At 39.3% G+C, this 18,846-nt stretch overlaps 1 protein-coding gene across 4 annotated transcripts in view; it reads right to left on the bottom strand.

Annotated features, from left to right (window-relative positions):
- LOC103099968 (maestro heat-like repeat family member 5) overlaps nt 1-18,150 on the bottom strand; it is a 108,963-nt gene extending 90,813 nt beyond the window's left edge. For 3 of the 4 annotated variants that reach the window (XM_056820743.1, XM_056820744.1, XM_056820745.1), the window contains exons 1-3: nt 16,942-18,150; nt 6,246-6,494; nt 2,609-2,757 (exon numbers count right to left, since the gene is read on the bottom strand). In XM_056820743.1, coding sequence (XP_056676721.1) covers nt 2,609-2,757; nt 6,246-6,396 — 300 coding nt within the window. In that variant the 5' untranslated portion in view covers nt 6,397-6,494; nt 16,942-18,150. The remainder of the gene's footprint in view (nt 1-2,608; nt 2,758-6,245; nt 6,495-16,941) is intronic. The other variant, XM_016431922.2, reaches the window with a different exon arrangement.
- Between the last annotated feature and the right edge of the window lie 696 nt (nt 18,151-18,846).

Raw genomic sequence — 18,846 nt, 5'->3', positions numbered from 1 at the left:
GTCTGTCTCTGTCTCTGTCTCTCTGTCTGTCTGTCTCTGTCTCTCTCTCTCTGTCTCTCTCTGTCTCTCTCTTCTCTGCCTGTTGGTTTCCCTGGCTTCCTTTAAGTCTTAGTTAAAATCCCACTTTCTACAGAAGGCCTTTCCCTATCCTTAATTCCAGTGCCTTCCCTCCCTTAAATTATCTCCTATTTATTCTATATATGTATTGGCTTGTCTGTCTCATTGGCATTGACGTGGGAGGCTCCTTCAGGGTAGGACTGATATGTCTTTTTTGTCTTTGTTTTTGTTTTCTCTTTTTATATCCCCAGACTTTAGCATACTGCCTGGTACATAGTAGGGTGTTTAAATGTTTAATGACTGACTAGCAAGGCCCACAGTCTGCCAGCAGCATAGCCTTCAAGAAATCAGAGTCATCATAACAATGATATTTATCATTTAAATAGTGCTTTAAGGTCTACCAGGAGCATCACCTATTTTGCTGGATCCTTAAAACAATTCTGTAAAACAAGTAGTACAAGGATTTTTATTTCCATCTTACACACAAGGAAAGTGATGATTAGAAATGTTCAATGACTTGCTATGGGTCACACAGTTAAAAAGTGTCAGTCAAGATTTGAACCCAGAAGGCTGCTGAAAATAGTCCTTCTACATGACCCATGGAGGATGGGCTGGTTGTAAGCTTATGGAGAATATGCTGAAATGAAATAAAGAAGGACTTTTCTCAGTTGTCTCAGATCTGGCCAAAGTTTATTTCTTCTCTCTAGGAGCTAAGGATAGGGATACAGATAATTGAAAAGGCAAGAAAAGGGTGGGATCATTTAAAATACTGAATTTACATGCAAATCTTAGAATCTGATTTAGAGCATGAAGGAGACTTTAGAGATCATCTTGTCCAAACGCCTTCATTTTTTAGATGAGAAAACTGAAGACCAGAGAGGGGAAAGGCGTTTTACAAAGTCACACAAGTGGCAAGGCCTAGAACTCAAGGCTCTCCTCTCCATTCCTAATTCCAAAAGAAATTTAAGAGAAACAGTAGAAGGAAGGCATGCCCTAGGGTCCTTTTCCTTCCTCTTTGGCCAGTTTTGCCTAGAAATATTCACCTTAAAAAAAAAAGGTACTTAAAGTATGTTTTTATTTTTATTATTTTAAAAAACCCTCACCTTTTGTCTTAAAATCAATACTACATATTGGTTTCAAGGCAGAAGAACAGTAAGGGCTGGGCAATTGGGGTAAAATGACTTGTCCAGAGTTAGAAAGGACAGATTTGAATTCAATACCTCCCATCTCTAGTCCTGGATCTCAATCCACAGAGCTTCCTAACTGCCTCCTTAAAATGTGTCTCTAAAATGCTGGTTGAAGAAAGCCTGGGGAATCCTGGAATTTTAAAAGGGTTAGCTCTATGAAGCATTCTTGACATGATACTGTCCCATTAAGAAGGCAGGATGCCATTCTGGGAAAAACCCTAAACAAACATTGTTAACTTGCTAGGAAACCTTGGGAAAAGTAATTTAATCCCTCTGTGATTCAATTCCCTTATCTATAAATCAAGGGGGATGGAGTAGGTGCCCTCTAAGATCCTTTCCAGTAAAGAGACTATATAATCTACCTCCTTTGCTGTGTTAGACTAAACTATTGTCTGGATATGTGACCTTGAACAGGTAACTTACTTTCTCTGGATCTTCAGCTCTTAATGGGTAAATGAGGATGTTGAACCAAATGAACTCTGAAGACCTTTCCAGCTCTAATATTCTCTTCTCTCATCTGATTTTCTCTTGACATCAGGAGCCCCTGATGGGGGCTTGCCTGGCCTAGCATTCCACCTCAGCCTCCACTTCTCAGCCTGCTAATATTTCTTCATAACACAATTTCATTAAGTATTTTCAAGATCGCTGTATTGAGCGAGTGGGCCAGTTGTACTTGACCCCAGAGGGCAGCACTATGAGCAACAGATGGAAACAGCAGAGGCAGACTGTGATTCAAGGTCATAATCTGAATTCCATCCACTGAAACAAGGTAATAGGAAAGCTCTCCCGACCACCAAGGACTAGCAAGGCTTTCACGTCTAAGCTTGTTCCTCCTAACTGAAGAGTTTTGGGCAGAAGTGGGAAGACTTCTAATTAGGGATGTTCTGAGCCAAACTCCTGCTTTGAGGAAGGATTAAACTAGAGGCTTCCAGAGCTGCTCACATTCTCTAGTATTCTGTATTCTTGGTGGATAGAGTGCTAAACTGGAGTCATAAAGAACTGAATGCAAATCCCATAGCAGATACTCACTACCTGTGTGACTCTAGGCAAGTCATTTAACCTCTATCTACTCTAGTTACCTCATCTTCAAAATGGGGATGATAATAATAATACCTCCATCCCACAGTTGTTTTGAGGATCAAATGAGAAAATATTTGTAAAACACTTTGCAAAGCTGAAAGAATTTTTTAATTCAAACCATAATTATTCTATAATGAGGAAAATGTAGAGAAGAGATAGAACATAGGCCAGAAAAGTTTGGGTGGAGGAGGGAAAAGTCTGGGATTCATGAATGTGTCAAAGAAGGAGGTTCAGGGCAGAAGTAGAGCTGGGGGAATGGTCAAGCCAAACCATATTTACCCTACCTCCAGATACTTCTTTAGGTAATGCCGGATAGAATCCAGCAGGAAGGTCCTCTTACTATAGGACATTGACTGAATTTTAGAGACCAGTTGGGGCTCCTTGGATGACTGGACAAACAACAGATTTTCGGAGGATGCTTTGGAATCCAGGTCTGCAGAAGGAAGACAATAATAATAATAATGAAAATAGTTCCTCTAATTTAAAGCTGAAAGGTCCCTTTGTGGATTGTTTCATTCAATCCCATCACTTTACAGTATAAGAAATTAAAGCCAAGAGGATAGATATAACTCACCCAAAGTCCCATGACTGATAAGTGTTGAAGCTGGTATTCAAAACTTGGTCTTTTGACTCAAAATCCAATACATTTTCCCCACCGCACCATTACTACCAACTCTACAATATTTATCCATTGCATCCTATGTTCAAAACCATGCACAAAATCCTACTCTAATGTCTCCTCATGGTGTGATAGAGTTGACCCCAGGCTCTAGAAGGCTATTTCATTAGCAGACAAATTCTAGTTTGGGTTCTGCCATGCTGGTTCTAGCATGCTGGAAAAGCTTTGAACAGAGTTCCAATAATAGATCATGACATTCTTTTTCTTTTAAAAAACCCTTACCTTCCATCTTAGACTCAATACTATGTATTGGTTCCAAGGCAGAAGAGTGGTAAGGGTTAGGCAGAGAGGGATAAGTGACTTGCCCAGGGTCACACAGCTAGGAAATATCTCAGGCCAGATTTAAACCTAGATTCTCCTGACCCCTAGTCTGGCTCTCAATGCACTTAGCCACCTAGCTATCCCCCAAGTCATTCTTCAAGCACCAGCCTAGTTAATTATAGAGAGGCACATCATGGTCACCTAATAGTGAAACTTTTTGGCCGTGGTAATTCATAAAACAAAGGTCTATTAAAAATGACTGGTGGTCATGTGCAGTTCCTTCCCATTCTATAGCGATGGTGCCAGAAAATGATTAAATTCACACTTGTTTTAGCCTGTCAACAAACTTCACTTTGATTCTTGGTACCCTAACGGTGAGATCCTTGTTCAATGATGAATGGGTGGCTTTTGATGAAGGAGCCAAATTCTATCAGTCTTGACATTCTTGCTATAAAAGAAACCAGAAGGAAGAAAAAAAGTGGTAGCTAAATAGAAGGATAGCTCACAGTTACTCCTGGAAGAGACAAATAAGTAGCTGTGTGACCCTAGGCAAGTCACTTATCCTTCTTTTGCCTCAGTTTTTATCATCTGTAACATGGAAATAGTAATAGCACCTATTTCCCAGTGTTGTTCTAAAGATCAGATGAGATAGTATTTGAAAAGTGCTTTGCAAACCTTGAAGAGCTATGTAGATGATAGCTAATATTTTTATTAGATCAAAAATTTATTTCAGGATTGATTTGCCTATTTCAATATTTCAGTATTATCACTTGCCTATGCTGGGGGTAGAAAGATGCAAAACAATTTGCTCATTGCATTTAAAGATTTTACAATTCATTTATTTGAGAAACATTCAGTAAATGCCTATAGTGTGCAAAGCACTGGGTTTAGCACCAAGGGAACATATAGTTTAGGTGAGACATGGGCCACATAGTCTCTAGAAAAGACAAGTATGATGTAAGTTAGGATTTGATAAAGCAAAAGAAATTATCTAGTCAAAGTGCTTTAGGAAAATTTGAGGAGGAAAGAAACTACTTTCAGCTGAGGTAATATAGTGAGAAGATCAGTGATTTTAGAATCAGATATGAGTTCAGATCCTAGCTCTATCAAATACTTATTACCTATGACTCTAAAAGAGTCCTCTAGCATCAACGGACCTCAGTTTTGATGGTAAGGAAACTGGGCAAAGTGATCTCTGAAATCCAGTGCAGTTCTAGAGACTCTGTCCTAAGATCTTAGACTTCATGGAGAAAGGAGCACAATGATGACCACCTCCTGAATTTGTGTTATAATATATACTTTTTTGGCTTTCATTAGATCTAAGAATCTTAATCTATCATTGCAGACTGTATAACAGATTACATAAACTATATAAACATAATTGCATAAAACAAGAGATGTCTTGTCATGCCATGTAATTTAGAAGCATCTTCTATAGATCCTCCATAAACAACCTGACCTAACACACTGGAAGTTTTTTTCTACAGATTCCTTAATATTTCTTAGATACCTGAGCAACACTTGGGTCTTTTCTGAGAGAAGATTTTGAAAGAGGAAGAAGTATATGAAGATGGATGAGGTAAATCATAGGAAAGGGCAAGAGATACAGACAGAAAATATTCAACTCCTTTGCTTTGTCATTGTGGAGGACGGAAGATAAAATGACTAAGATATTTGAGCTTCCAAGCATATCTTTTTCTGAAGCAATGCATGCCAGTTGCTTAACAAATCAGGATCAGTTGCCTCCCTCAGCTTTGGCATTGAACCTCAAATACAGAGGGAGACAGATTTTTATACATTAAAACCCATATGTCTTGTCTGAAAACTGACCCCACACTGATCTATCAGTTATGTTTCCATGTTCTTTAGATTGTTTCTATACAATTGGCTGGTGAAGGACACCTCTCTTTCTGATTTCAGGGAATTGTACCTATCTGCTCTCCCCCTCCCAAATTTGGAAAGTCTCTCATATTTCCTCTAATTAGAAATCAAATTAACTAATGTGGTGTCCTGGTTAATTGTTTTCTTTTAAATACTTGGTCTTATTTGATTGTTTTTAATGTATAAAAATCTTTGTCTTTCATCTTTCACCCACCATATGATGGACTGGTTTTGCTTATGTTTGAAGTGCTTAGCTGCCTAAAATGATGAGTCCTTGCTCAAAAAAAATCCTCCCTTTTCTCTTATGATACCATGGGAGGATCTCTTCTCTCTGATTTGTAACTTCCCTGATTACAGCCACTATTGTGAAATTATTTCAGAAGCTTATTGTAAAGAGCAGTAATAGTATTAATTTCATTTCTCTAGGTCTGTAATTTCATTGCTGTTGGTATCCCTAATATAAACAATAGGTCTGTAAGTTTAAATGTTCTTTGATAGTTACTGTAGTCCAAAACTTCATCCCTATGAGATCAAACTAGTGATGAGGCTTAATGAACTTAGCTTACTGCATATAACCTCTCAGCAAGTTATAGAATCATTTGTATCTACATAGTACTTTATGATTAACTCATAACCCTGGAGGGAAACTGATATCAAGGGAAGTGAAGTGACCTTTCCCAAGATTATACAAACTAGAAAATGGCATGATCAGGATGAGAATCCCAGTCTTTTGGCCACTACTCTAAGGCAGGTTTCTGAGAAAGGAAGTATAAGTACCTGAGAACCAGTTGGTAAGGTTTAAAGTTATGCCATTGATAATTCTTAGACAAGAATCAAATAATCATGAGAAATGACCGGGAAATACCACTAACTTATGATGTGGTCTTGATTGGAAGAAAGTAATAATTCTTAAGTTTCTTCCCAATTTGCCTAGGTATTTAAGGTAATTATTAGAATAAAAATATTCAGGGAAAGAAGTTGGCAATAAAATATCAGCTATGAATCTGCACGTTTGGCATTTTCAGCATTATAATCCTTCAAATATTTGAAGAGATCAGCACACGCCCACACTCGGATACAAACACAAACACGCTTCTTACCATTGTCTTCAGTTTCTGCCTCCTCCTGTTTCACCTGCTCTGGTTCCAAGGAGGGAGAGAGTCGATGGAACCTCCGATGATGGAATCTCCAGCAATGGAACCTCCATCGAGGATGCGGAGGTTGTGGAACTTCACTAGCTGTTGCCAACATTGCTGAAAGTTCTTTCTGTTGTCTTGCAGTCAGAGAGCTGAGGAGTGACTGGTGCAAGATTACACAAGGGACAGCAGATCCAGAAATTATGCTTCTATCTGAATGAAAAGATTATCCATCATTTATCCTTTGTACTTTGGCCAAATTCATTTAATTATGCACAAATACAGATACAAGCTCTGATGGTGACAGTACCCTCAATTGTAAACCATCAAAAGGGATAAAGGGGAAAAAATCTTTATCTTTGGAGATTCATATGTATATATATATATATATATATACACATATATGTAATTTAATTTAATATAAATAAAATAATTTAATCATATATATTTAAATCCTTACCTCCTGAGTATCCATTAATTTTGAGGCAGAAGAGTGGTAAGAAATAGGCAATTGAGGTTAAGTGATTTGCCCAGGATCACATAGCTAGGAAGTGTCTGAGACCAGATTTAAACCCAGGCCCTCCCAACTTGAGGTCTAATGTTCTTATTCACTGTGCTACTTAGTCACCCCTTATAGAATCATATTTTGAGTTAGAAGTCCAATTCCCTTATTTTGTCGATGAAGTTGAGGGGAAAGGACTTAATCCAAAGCACACAGATAATATGTAATGGCAAAATTCACATCTGGGTGCACTGACTCTAAGTGCAGTGGATTTCCCACTATACTATGCTATCTCTGTTGGTTGAGACATAACCTTTGTTCAGAGAACACTAAGTTCTGAAGAGAAAAGCACTCTAGTTCACCAACTTCCCCATCTGAGGTAGGAGAAAGTCCCTCTTCATTCAAAGAACCTCTAACCCAGTAGGGGAGATAGGCTATATATAAACAATTATATGGTCAAACTTCATTAAATCAGACTATTTAAGAAAATTGGCTGCAATTGTTGAGGTCTGGTTTTCAAATTATTTTTAGAAAGAGAGAATTTTATTAATTCTTAGTTTAAATGCTACTATATCCAGAACTTATATCGTCTCTGCCTCAGATCGTTCCCCAGTCTAGTCCATCCTCCATTAAGCTACAAAGGTCATCTTTCTAAAGCTTAGGGCTAACCCTGCTAGTCATAATCCCTTATCTCATCTCCCACTGGTGGCTAAAATCCTTGAGAAAGCCGTCTACAATAAGTACCTCCATTTAATCTACTCTCACTCTTCTAAACCTCTAAAGTCTGTCTTTCAACATTAAACTCATCATCCAGGTCTTTCCAAAGTGACCAGTGACCTATTAACTGTGAAATATAATAGCTTTTTCTCAATCTCTTCTTTCTTGACTTCTTTGCATCCATAGACACTGTTGAGTATGCTTATCTCAATAAGTCAAATCAATAATCATTTATTAAGAACTTATAAGTGGGGGCAGCTAGAATGCTCAGTGGTTAGAGACCCAGACCTAGAGGTAGGATCAAATTTAACCTAAGATATTTCCTAACTACAAGACCCTGTGCAAGTCACTTAGTCTGAGTTGCTTAGCCCTTATCCCTCTCTCCCTTGGAACCAATACTTAGTATTGATTCTAAAACAAAAGGTAAATGTTTAACACCACCACCAAAAAATACTCACCACGTCTCAGGGCACTGTGCTAAGCACTAGGACAATAAGTAGAAAGACAAAGACAGACTGCCTTCAAGAAGCTTACATTTCACTGAGGAAAGACACTATATAAAGAGGAGGAGAAAGTATCTTTCATGAGTATGGTAGAGAAGTCCACAGAAGCATTTCAATCTCTTCATAATCTCACTTCTTCCTACCTTTCCCATCTTCTTCTACCTGACTCCTCTTATTCTATAACCCAGCTACATGGGCTTATTTGTGAACCTTAAACTCAAAAGTCCATCTGCTGTCACCATGTGTTTGCACTGGTACATCCTTTGTGGCACTCTTGCTCTTCCTCATCACCGCTGTTTTAGTTTCCCTGGCTTACTTCATGATTCACTTTAAATCCAGTCTCTTGTGAGAGGTCCCACAGAAGGGACCCTACCTTTCCTCCCAGCTCTTAATGCCTTTTTCTTTCAGATTACCTTTACCTATTCTACATATAATTTATGTATATCTAATCATTTACCTATTGTCTTCCCCCATTAGAAAGTATATTCCTTAAGGACAGGAACTGTGACTTTTTGTTTGGTTGTGGGGCTTTTTTGACCTTTATGATCCTAAACATCTAGTAAAGGGTCTAATACATAGTGTTTAATAAATGCTTTTAAAAAAACCCTTAGCTTCTCTCTTAGAATCAATACTAAGTATCAGTTCCAAGGCAAAAGAACAGCAAAGGCTAGGCCATTGAGTAAAGTGACTTGCCCAGGGTCACACATCTAGAAGATATCTGAGGCCAGATTTGAACCACAGGATGTCCTGTATCCAGGCCTGGTACTCAATGAGTGCTTTTTAATTGACTCACTCATTGACTTGCCTCATTATATTGTTTTGGTGACCTTCAAATCTCCAACTGCAGGCTAACAGGGCATAAGCTGTGGAGGAGCCAAATGAGCTGAAAAGAAAGGCTTTAGATATGGAGCCGATGACAGGCTGTATGTCTGTTGTCAGAAGAACAGACTAGCTAAGTGCAGAAAGGCTCATCAGTAGAGAGTGGGCGACCAGGTACATCAACAGCCTTTTCTCAGCAGTGGTTCCTAAAGATCTACTAAGAAGGAGAGCACTGATGCTCAAAGGGTGTGTTGTGTGGCATACTAATGTCCTTTGAGTTTCACTAAGCATACAGGCAAAACTCCTGCCAAGCCTGACCATTTTCTCCTCTGTTGTTCTTGCCTCCAAACCCTACCTCCAGAGACCATGTCCAGAAGGTGCTAAACCTTCTCAGCTCTGAGCTCATGGGGCCTCATCTTCACCCCACCGATTTGCTCATCCTTTCTGCCTCCTGTTCTGAGACCCACAATCCCCTTTAGGTGCTGCTTCTCTCTGTCAAAATATAAGATCCTTGAGAGCAGGCACTCTCCTTTTTGTGTTTGTAGTCCTAGCTAAGTCCAATGTTTGGCACAGAGAAAGTGCTCATAAATATTTTTCACTCATTCATGCTTTCATTCATTCATACCCTAAGAATTCCTGAGTCCCTAGTCATGACACCCCAGATGTAGTTTGCTGCCTACTCTTTCAAGCTTGGTTTTTGGAAGGTTCTGAGGGGGTCCCTGCCAGTGATTCTGGTGAAATAAAACCTTAAGAGTGGGAGATAGTGAGGTAAGGGAAAGAGAAATGGACAAATTCCAAGACTCATGAAATGGACTTGAAAGTTTGAATGCTTGGGAACTCTTCTTTATTGCCAACTTAAACTTGCAGTATATAGTGACTGTTCGTGGCAAAAGGCATTATGCAAAAAGTAAAAGCACTGGGAACTAAAGAAGTAGAAAGCTGGTGACCTGTTAATGGGAATCTCCTTAAGGATCATTAATCATTAAATTATGTAAGGACCACAGAACAAATAAGGCCATCAGGGTGTTCCATGGAGGTACTATGGAGCCTGACCTAATAATTAAACAAGATTCATTTGCTGCTAGCACTTTTCTTGTTGGAATTTAAATGGGTGCTGCTAACGTGTTTAAGGGCCATCTGTTTTAGTAAGTTAAAATGCACTTCACCCCCCTACAATCTGGTTTCCACTAGTAATTTGCTCAGCAATCTGTATGCCAGTGTGTAAAGAATTCTGCAGTTTCAGACCTTCCCACCTATGAATTTGCACAAATTTCTTTTTAGTAGAATCTGAATTAGTGAGGTGTGCTTAGTCTACAAGGATACAAAGAAAAATAGATATAGCTACATGACAGGGAGAAAAGAGTTCATTACAGCCATACTAGAATGGGAAAAGAAGAATAAGGGCAAAGAGTTTGGGAAGGTGACTAAAGAAGTCAAGGAAGGCTTCCTGAAGGAAATGAGGTGAAACATGGCTGATCCTAGAATCAGAGATCTGGCTGTGAGTCTCAGCCCTTTCACTTGTCTGCTGTGTGAATGAGTGAGCCTGAATGCCATCTTCTATGGAAAAAAGGAGTGAACTATATAATAAATATAATAAAAAGGATCTGGGTTCACAGTCTACTTGTGTGACCTTGGTTGGGCAAGACACTTTCCTTGGGCTTTGGTTTCCTCATCTGTAATTTGACCAAATTGAAATAGATAGCTTTTGAGATCTTTTTTCAGTTCTACATCTGACCCTTTGAGCCTTTCTATTTGATGGGTCCATGATTCTGAGTTCTAAACACACACCTTAACAGGGTTTTAAAAAGAGGAACTCCAGTGGAGGACAAATGAAGTGACCTCATTCATCTCCACACTACACATTTCCCCCACTGTGTTACCACTTCTTCAGCCTGAAATCTCACTCCAGCCTTGAAAATCATACATGGGAACTACCTTCTGCTTCTGCCCCTGCCTCTGCAGCCTTTTCCTTTGATTAAATGGGCACATTGAAGGAGGGCACCTAGGTGAGCCATATCTCATTCCTCTCCAGGTCATATTCCACCTAAGATTTCTCTGTCAACCACCCCTTATTCTGCTACCCCAATTCATGTTTCCTTCCCTGCTTTTCTTCTCCTTTTTCTGTGTGGCTTCCCCCTTTAAAATATAAACTCTTAGAGGGCAGCAACTATTTTTCTTTCTACTTGAATTTGTATTCCCAGCACTTAACACAGTGCCTGGCACATAGTTGCAGAGTAAGTACTTAATGCTTATTGGCTAGCTCTCCGACTGACCTCCAAGACCTTTCCAGACAGGTATGTAGTACCCTGGAAAAAATGCTGGGTCTGGAGTCAGAAGATCTGGATCCAAATCCCAGCTCAGTTGCTCACTACTTCTGTCACCTTAAGAAAATCACATAACCTTTCTAGGATCAATTTTACTCATCTGAAAAAGGTATAAGAATAGATAATTTGTCAGGTCCCTTCCTGATCAATGATCCCCAAACTCTGAGATTCTTTGATTTGGGATTTGGTTCAAAAGTCAGAAAACAGCTAAGGATTCTTAAACTAGAAAGACAATGATCCAGAGGAATCTTGAGGAAGTTGTAATTGACTTCTATGTGGAGAATGAAATAGGGAAGAGGATTTGAAGTAGGGAGGTTGTCAAGGGCTAATACAAAAGTCCAGTCCTGGGGCATAAGTGCAATACTCTTGAATAATCTCCTTATTTCAAAACCTAGTGTACGTCCCATCTCTTCCATTAAACTTTCCCTTAGCCCACAATGATTTCCCTACCTTCAGGATTTCCATATTATTGTCTATGTCACCATCTTGTTACTAGTTTAGATCCAAAAAAATAGAATCATAAAATATCATAACTGAAAGAGATATCACCTAGATCACCCTGAACATGAACAGAAATTCCCTCTACTAAATCTTCCCCAAGTGACCATACACAAAATTCCAATGACAGGAAACGCACTATGTCTCAGAGCAGATAGGTCCTTTTCTCAATAGATCCAAACTTTAGGGATTTCAATTTTGGTTTCATTTTACATTAGGCTAAAATCTCTCACTTTGCTACATCTTTTGAAGATTCTATCATAGAACCTCAAATTTGGAAGTGTACACTGAGGCAATATAATCCAACCCATAGTTGAACAAGAATGTACCTCATAACATGGACTCCAAATGAGAAAGATGCCTTTAAGAGAATACACATTAGTTCTTTTCAAATATTTGAAGGATTGTCATATAGAAGAGGCATTAAACTTGTCCTTTACCCAAAGACATTAAACAAAAGAAGATCTATTATTTCTCAAGGCAGTCCATTTTCCTTTAAAGCAACTCTAGTTGCTAGAAAGGGTTCCCCCCCCCCAATAAATCAAGTCTAAATTTGCTTCTTTGCAAATTTCCCATGTTTTCCCAAGTGTGCTCCCTGAATCCGGAAGATCAAATCAAACCTCTCTCTTCCATAAAACAGCCCTTGAAACACTTGAAAACAATTATTATATTGTCCTCAAGTCTTTTCTCTTTCCAGGCCAAATATCCCCAATTCCTTGGTGTGACCGTACTATGACATGTTCTCAAGAGCATTCACCATCCTGATTGGTATTTGGTTGCTCTCCAATCTATCAGTAGCCTTCCTAAGATGTGTCTAGATATGATCAGATTTAATTTATCTGGTCATAGTAACAAATTCTTATAAATATACTAAGTTCTTCCTTTCTGACCTTGAAAATGAATTCGTATTCTCCTTGTTACCACTTTACCAGACTAAGGAGCATTTTCCTTGGCAGAAAAAACAGAAGTAAAGTAAGAGCTAAATAGGTCTTCCTTCTCACCATTGTGTTATCTTCATCCTGACTTAGAGCACTATACCTTCTTTTATGCTCTTCTTTTTCTCAGTATAACAAAAACAAAACAAAACCCCCAAACAACCAAAAGCCCAGCACTCTATCTTCTTTTCTTTAACATTAATTGCCAGTCTCAGCTCACACTGAGCCTTAGCACCTCTAAAGCTATTCTTAGCTGATGATGTCAATTCAAGTACTGTTTTTCTGTACAGCTCTTTTAAAAACATAAATTGGTCCCTGAGTTCCCTATGCATCCACATTGGTTTAGTCCAGCAACTCCCTCTTCTCCTCATCAGAATAGAACTTAAGTCTTTATAATTCTTCTCTTGAAAATTTTCCACTTCCCCTGATGTTTCTTTCCCTGCATATAAACTTATTCTTTCTCTAAACCTTTGTTTTTGCCAGAGACACCTTTGGAAGTCTCAGAAAACCAACGGAGTCCTTTACAAGATTATGGGATGTTAAATATGTAAAATAAAATCTATAGGATTATAAAGGAAAACATTTATATTAATTTTTTTCCTACCCACACTCATGGACTCCCTGAAATCTATGGTTCCTTGGTTTACAGGTTAAGAATTTCTGCTATAAATCCTCTGAAATCTTCCTTTTTTCTATAATTCTTTACCCTAGATTAAACATAAGAAGTCTAAGCTGCTTTCCATGTGTCAGTCTTAAGAACATTAAAAAGAGCTGTCATGCTTCTCCAGGCTAAACATCCCTAATTCCTTCAGAAGATCTTTATAAGGCATTGCACATATTCGATAGTTAATGAATGTTTAATGGATTAAATTAAACTGTCTTTAGTCATCTCTCTCATCATCCTAGCATCCTACCCTCCACTTTGCTTATGCCCTTCCTAAAATAATGCTCCCAGTACTGAACACAATACTGGAAGATTATGGGCATGGAGCATCACACATGGAGCCAGCAGGCAGAATTGCTTTGTTGGTCTATTTTGTATAATCAATTTTGTTTGTAATGAAGGAGGATTCAGTCCAAGGTGTTATAGTATATTGGGAAATGGCAGTAAATTTTAAAAAGTGTAAGTTTTCTATAAAATAAAGACTTTAGTATTAAGAAGAAAAAGAACTTTATACAATATTTTAGATACAATATAATTCAGACAGGGGACAGGCGGATTTCCATCTCCTTCATTCTATTTGTTATTCATCTTTTAAAGTAGCCAAAGACTGAACTTGTAGCACTAATTACCGCATATTCTTTTCACCTACACTCTTCTCTTGCCCACTCTTACCTTCTATAATTGTACTGTTGACTTTTTGAACCCAAGCAGGTCTTTACATTTATCCTTTTAAATTTAATCCTATTAGACCCAGCTCTTCTTTCTATCCCATCCAGCTCTTTTAGGAGCCTGACTCTCATCCAATGTGCTGCCTAATCCTCTCAGCTTTTTGTCATCTGCATACTATCTCTGCCTTCATCTAAGCCACTGAAAAAAATGTTTGAACAGCAACAAATCAATCTAGAATTATTTATTAAGTGCCCATTATAAGCCATGCTCTGTGCTAGGTGTGAGGGATACAAATACAACAAATGAAACAATCCCTACTTGCAAACAGCACTGGCAAGGACAAATTCCTAGGACATTCCACTAAAATCCTCCCACTTGAATCAAGGGTTTATAATTCATTTGTAAATATTTATCATTCAGTCTAACATAATAGTAATAGTTCAAATCAGGTTCATACAGGACTTTTCTCAAAAGAACCCTACCTTTTAATATTATTATCTCTATTTTATAGATAGCAAAATAGAAGCCCAGAGAGGTGATACAACTAGACTATGGCCATATGGCTATTTTTTTTAACACTTACTTTCTGTTTTAGTGTCAATTTCTTTTTTAAACCAACACTGTGTATTGGTTCCAAGAACAGAAGAGCAGTAAGGGATAGGCAACGGGAGTGAAGTGACTTGCCCAGGGTCACACAGCTAAAAAGTATCTGAAGTCCTCCATACTCCAGGCCTAGTACTCTATCCAACCATGCTGCCTCTCTGCCCTTCATATAGCTATTAAATAACAGGGTTAGGATAAAACCCAGGCCTCTTCAGACTCAAAGTCCAGAGCTTTCATTAAAATACCATACTGCCTCTCTTCCCTCTTTACATCCCAGAACCCTCTCCTCCCAATTCCTCCCAAACCCTAACTCACATTAGGACACACAATTTTTGTAAAAAGGATTAACAAAGTAAAAAGACAAATAAGCCCCTCACAGAAACTTTCCCAGTATTCAGTAAAAGAACACTGAATATCAAAGAATTTGGAAGAAAGCTGAATAAAGCCTTCTGAAGCATCTTGTTTCCAGATTAAATCCCTCTTGGAGTGTCAGTTTTAAAGAAGCTCTAAAATTTATTCCCCTCAGATAGAGAACTATCTTCCCCCTCCCCTTTTTTTACCTCCTAACTTTCTGCCTTAGAATCAATACTAAGTATTAGTTCCAAGGCAGAAGAATGGTAAGGGCTAGGCAATGGGAGTGAATGACTTGCCCAGGGTCACACCACTAGGATGTGTCTGAGGTCAAATTTGAGCCCAGGACCTCCCATTTCCAGTCCTGACTCTCAATCCACTAAAGACACCTCATTGCCCCTGATAAGGAACTATTTTAGATTATTCTCCAAATATTTTACATGTGTCTTTCTATTCTCTTAAAACATTCTATATGATGTTTAGGAACCATATTTTCTAGTTCCCATTCCAGCTGGATTCACAAATAGGCACTAGATAAATAAATAAACTCATTCCCTGTGCCTAAAATGTCCTCCCTGCCTGCAAAATCCTAGCCAGCCCAGGATATATAGAGTGAAAAGAATACTGACCTTGGAATAGAGCAAGGCCAGAGTTGGAATTCCGGCTCTCACTTCTAGTCATGTGACTCTTAACACTTAACCCCTTTGAACAGTCATAAAAGGAAGATAAAACTTACATTAGCTACTCAAAAGTACCTTCAAAGGCTAGGCAATTGTGAATGGTTATGATGATGAGGATTATTTCAAGACCCAGCTCTCTTGTTGTCCTTTGTCTTCAGAGTTCCCATGATCCTTTGTACCTCTCTGGTATATAGCCCCTTTAATTTTACAGTTAGGAAGGTCCATGACAAGCATTAAAGCAGTGGAAACAAAAAAAGTTTGTCTTTCACGTCTTATACTCCCAATATCTAGCCCTGTGACAGGGCCTTTTACATAGTGGAAACTCAAAAAAGGAGGCCTCAGTGGAATTGAATGTAACTGAAGTAACAGGAAAAAATAAATAAAAGACTTTCTCTGGTGACCTGGGACTTGAGGACACCAGGCTTTCAATTATTCTGACTTTGTGGCACCCACTTACCAAAGTTACCTCTTTTACTCAGGAGCAATATCTCACCAATTTATAAAATGATCTTTGCTTTAAAAAAAAATAGCAAGGTCAAGGCCTGAAGAAAAATAAATGACTCAAACCAATAGCCTAAAGGGGGCAGACCAAAGGCCTTAGGGCAGGTAGGGAGGAATAGTTTTCCTTATATTGTTTCTAAATCCTGAGAAGCTGTTGAGAAACCCCACGGAAAATTTAAATTGGGATGAGAGTCCCAGATGGGGGTTAGGGCCCAAATAAGTTTCCATTTTACCTCAGTGGTGAAAAACAAGCCAGTTTGGAGCCCTTCCTTCCTTCCTGACTGACAGGTAACATTCCCTTCAAAAAACTATTCATATACCTAAAAAACCAAACAAACAAACAAACAAACAAACAAAAACCACAGTATTTCCTCCTCCCTCTCTCACAGCACACACATTCCCTCCTCAAATGAGCTCACACAGGCTTGTTTTCTGTTGTTTGAAAGCTGCTATGAAAAACCAAGAGAAAAAAAAATGGCTAATTAGGAAGAGAGGAGAGGTTAAACCTGAGAATATTTTTAAGCCTATAGCACCCAGTATTTCCAGGACCTGAGGAGAATTTAGACTTTGAGGAAAATTTACTCCAAGAAGAATTTAGACTCTGAGGAAAATTTCTGAAAATTTAGACCCTGAGGAGAATTTGCTTTAAGGAGAATTTATTCTGAGGAAAATTTACTCTGAGGAGAATTTATTCTGAGGGAAATTTAGGCCCTGAGGAGAATGTATTTTGAGGAAAATTTAGACTCTGAGGAAAATTTATTCTGAGAATTTAGACCTTGAAGAGAATTTGCGCTGAGAATTTAGATCCTGAGGAGAATTTATTCTCTGAGAAGAATTTAGATCCTGAAGAGAATTTACACTATGGAGAATTTATTCTGAGGAGAATTTGCTTACCTTCTGAGGAGAATTTAGACCTTGAAGAGAATTTCTCAGAGCAGAAAGGTCTCTATAGGCTTCTGGTTGAGGCCAGGCCCTCCTCGAAATACCCCCTCCACAAACCTAGGAGAATTTTCCCCTTAAGTCTCCACAATTTTCTGAATCTGAGAAGGGAACTTTCTTCCTATGGTAGGAGGCCCGATTTCTAGATAAGAGAGAAACCTCTGCCCCCCCCAAGATCCTCTCTGCCAAGGGCAGGAGAGGTTGATGTCTCTGAGGGAACTCTTCTGGCAGTTTTAACCAGAGTGAGGGTTGGTGGGGGATGGGGAAGAACTGTCAGGAACTTTCCATGAAGGCCCAGCCCATCCCCTGGACTCCCCTGGCTTTCTGAGTCAGGGCCCTATGTAAGGGTGGGATCTGTCTTGGTGCTCCCAGGCCTGTAGAACATCCTTCACCTAAGCAAAGGCCACAGGGATTCAGCCAGAAAGGACCAGCTGACCTCTCTTCCTCATGCGTTCAATAGAGAAACAAAGGCCTAAGTGGGCCCCAATCCAGTCATACCCCATTATTCCTCAGACCAATAGGCACAGTGGCAGAACCTCAACTAAGAGAATGACTTTAATCTTGAGGAGGATTTGAGGGGAGCATTTCTTGCCAGTCTTTCCCATTCTAGTGAGAATTTTCCTTTTCTCTTGGCTCTTCCCAAATTTATCTGAAACCAGGAGTCCCCATGCCACCCTTCCCTTTGAATGAAGCCAGGACTTGACCTTAGCACTCAGGACATTCAGCAGACACCTCAAGAGTCAGGTCAGCCCAGAAGATTGTCTATTTTGGGGGGAGAGGGTGATGGAGAAGAGCCTCTGGGTATGAGGATGTCCTCTGGGCTTGAACCCAACCAAGGATCATCCTCTTATGGAAATCCTCAGGGGCACTCAGTCCCAAAATGCTCAGCAGCTCAGGCTCCTATTGAGATTCTTGGGTTCTTCTCTAATGACCTCCAGACTTTCACTGGCATTTCTCCTCTCTTTTGTCCTGATGCATTCACACAAGTACCTCTTAAGGTCATGCTGAGATTCCTCACCCCAAAACACAGTCCTGGCACCTTAGGTCCCAAATTCCCCATGAAGAGCAAGTTCATCAGAACCTTGTTCTCTCCATGGCCCTCAAATTCTGAATTTGACAGAGAAATGACACCTTCTGTTAACTGACTCTAGGAAATACATTCTTCCTACCCTGAAATCCCTCCAAAGGAGGCAGGCAAAGAGAATTCTCATCCTCAGGGGAGGAGGAGGAGGAGCTGGTCCCCTGTGGTCTCCATAGCAACCAAAGCTGAAATAGTCTCAGGCCACAGGATGGATTCATCTATCCATCCCCAGAACCCACCAGGAGAGATTTATCCTCAGTAAACTGAATGGGGGAGGGACATGCTGAAAGAGTCACCATTCCTTTTTCCCCATCCTTGTCATGATCCTCTAGATCCTTGGCCAGATAGCTCATCCCTTTATCCAGGCTGTGAAGGTGATGAAGCCCTTGCCAGACAAGCAAAAACTTATATAGCATAGGAAAATGACATCCAAAACTGAAAGGGATCTTTAGAAATCATTGAATCCAGTCCCCCATTGGACAGATTGAGAAACTGAGGCCTAAAGAAGGAAGGGACTTGCCCAAGGGAATGCAAATAGTTTAGAGCATCCTGGTCTTCTAAGAATCCTCTATACAGTGTTTCCCATCCCCACCCCCTACTATATCACACTGAAGGACAGAAATCAATTCAAAAATATATACTAAGCTATTAATTTTTGCAAGGTACTCTGTCAGGTATTGGAGAAAGAGAGATGGGGAGAGAGAACTCAAATTCTTTACAATCTAAATACTTAGGACTGAAGAGTTGGAGGAGAGATCCAGTAGAGAACATTTCCAAAT

The sequence above is a fragment of the Monodelphis domestica genome, chromosome 3, assembly GCF_027887165.1.
Source record: "Monodelphis domestica isolate mMonDom1 chromosome 3, mMonDom1.pri, whole genome shotgun sequence".
NCBI classification, from domain to species: Eukaryota; Metazoa; Chordata; class Mammalia; order Didelphimorphia; family Didelphidae; genus Monodelphis; species Monodelphis domestica.
The sequence above is the reverse complement of the archived record's forward strand: the minus strand, read 5'-3'. Positions and strand labels throughout refer to the sequence as shown.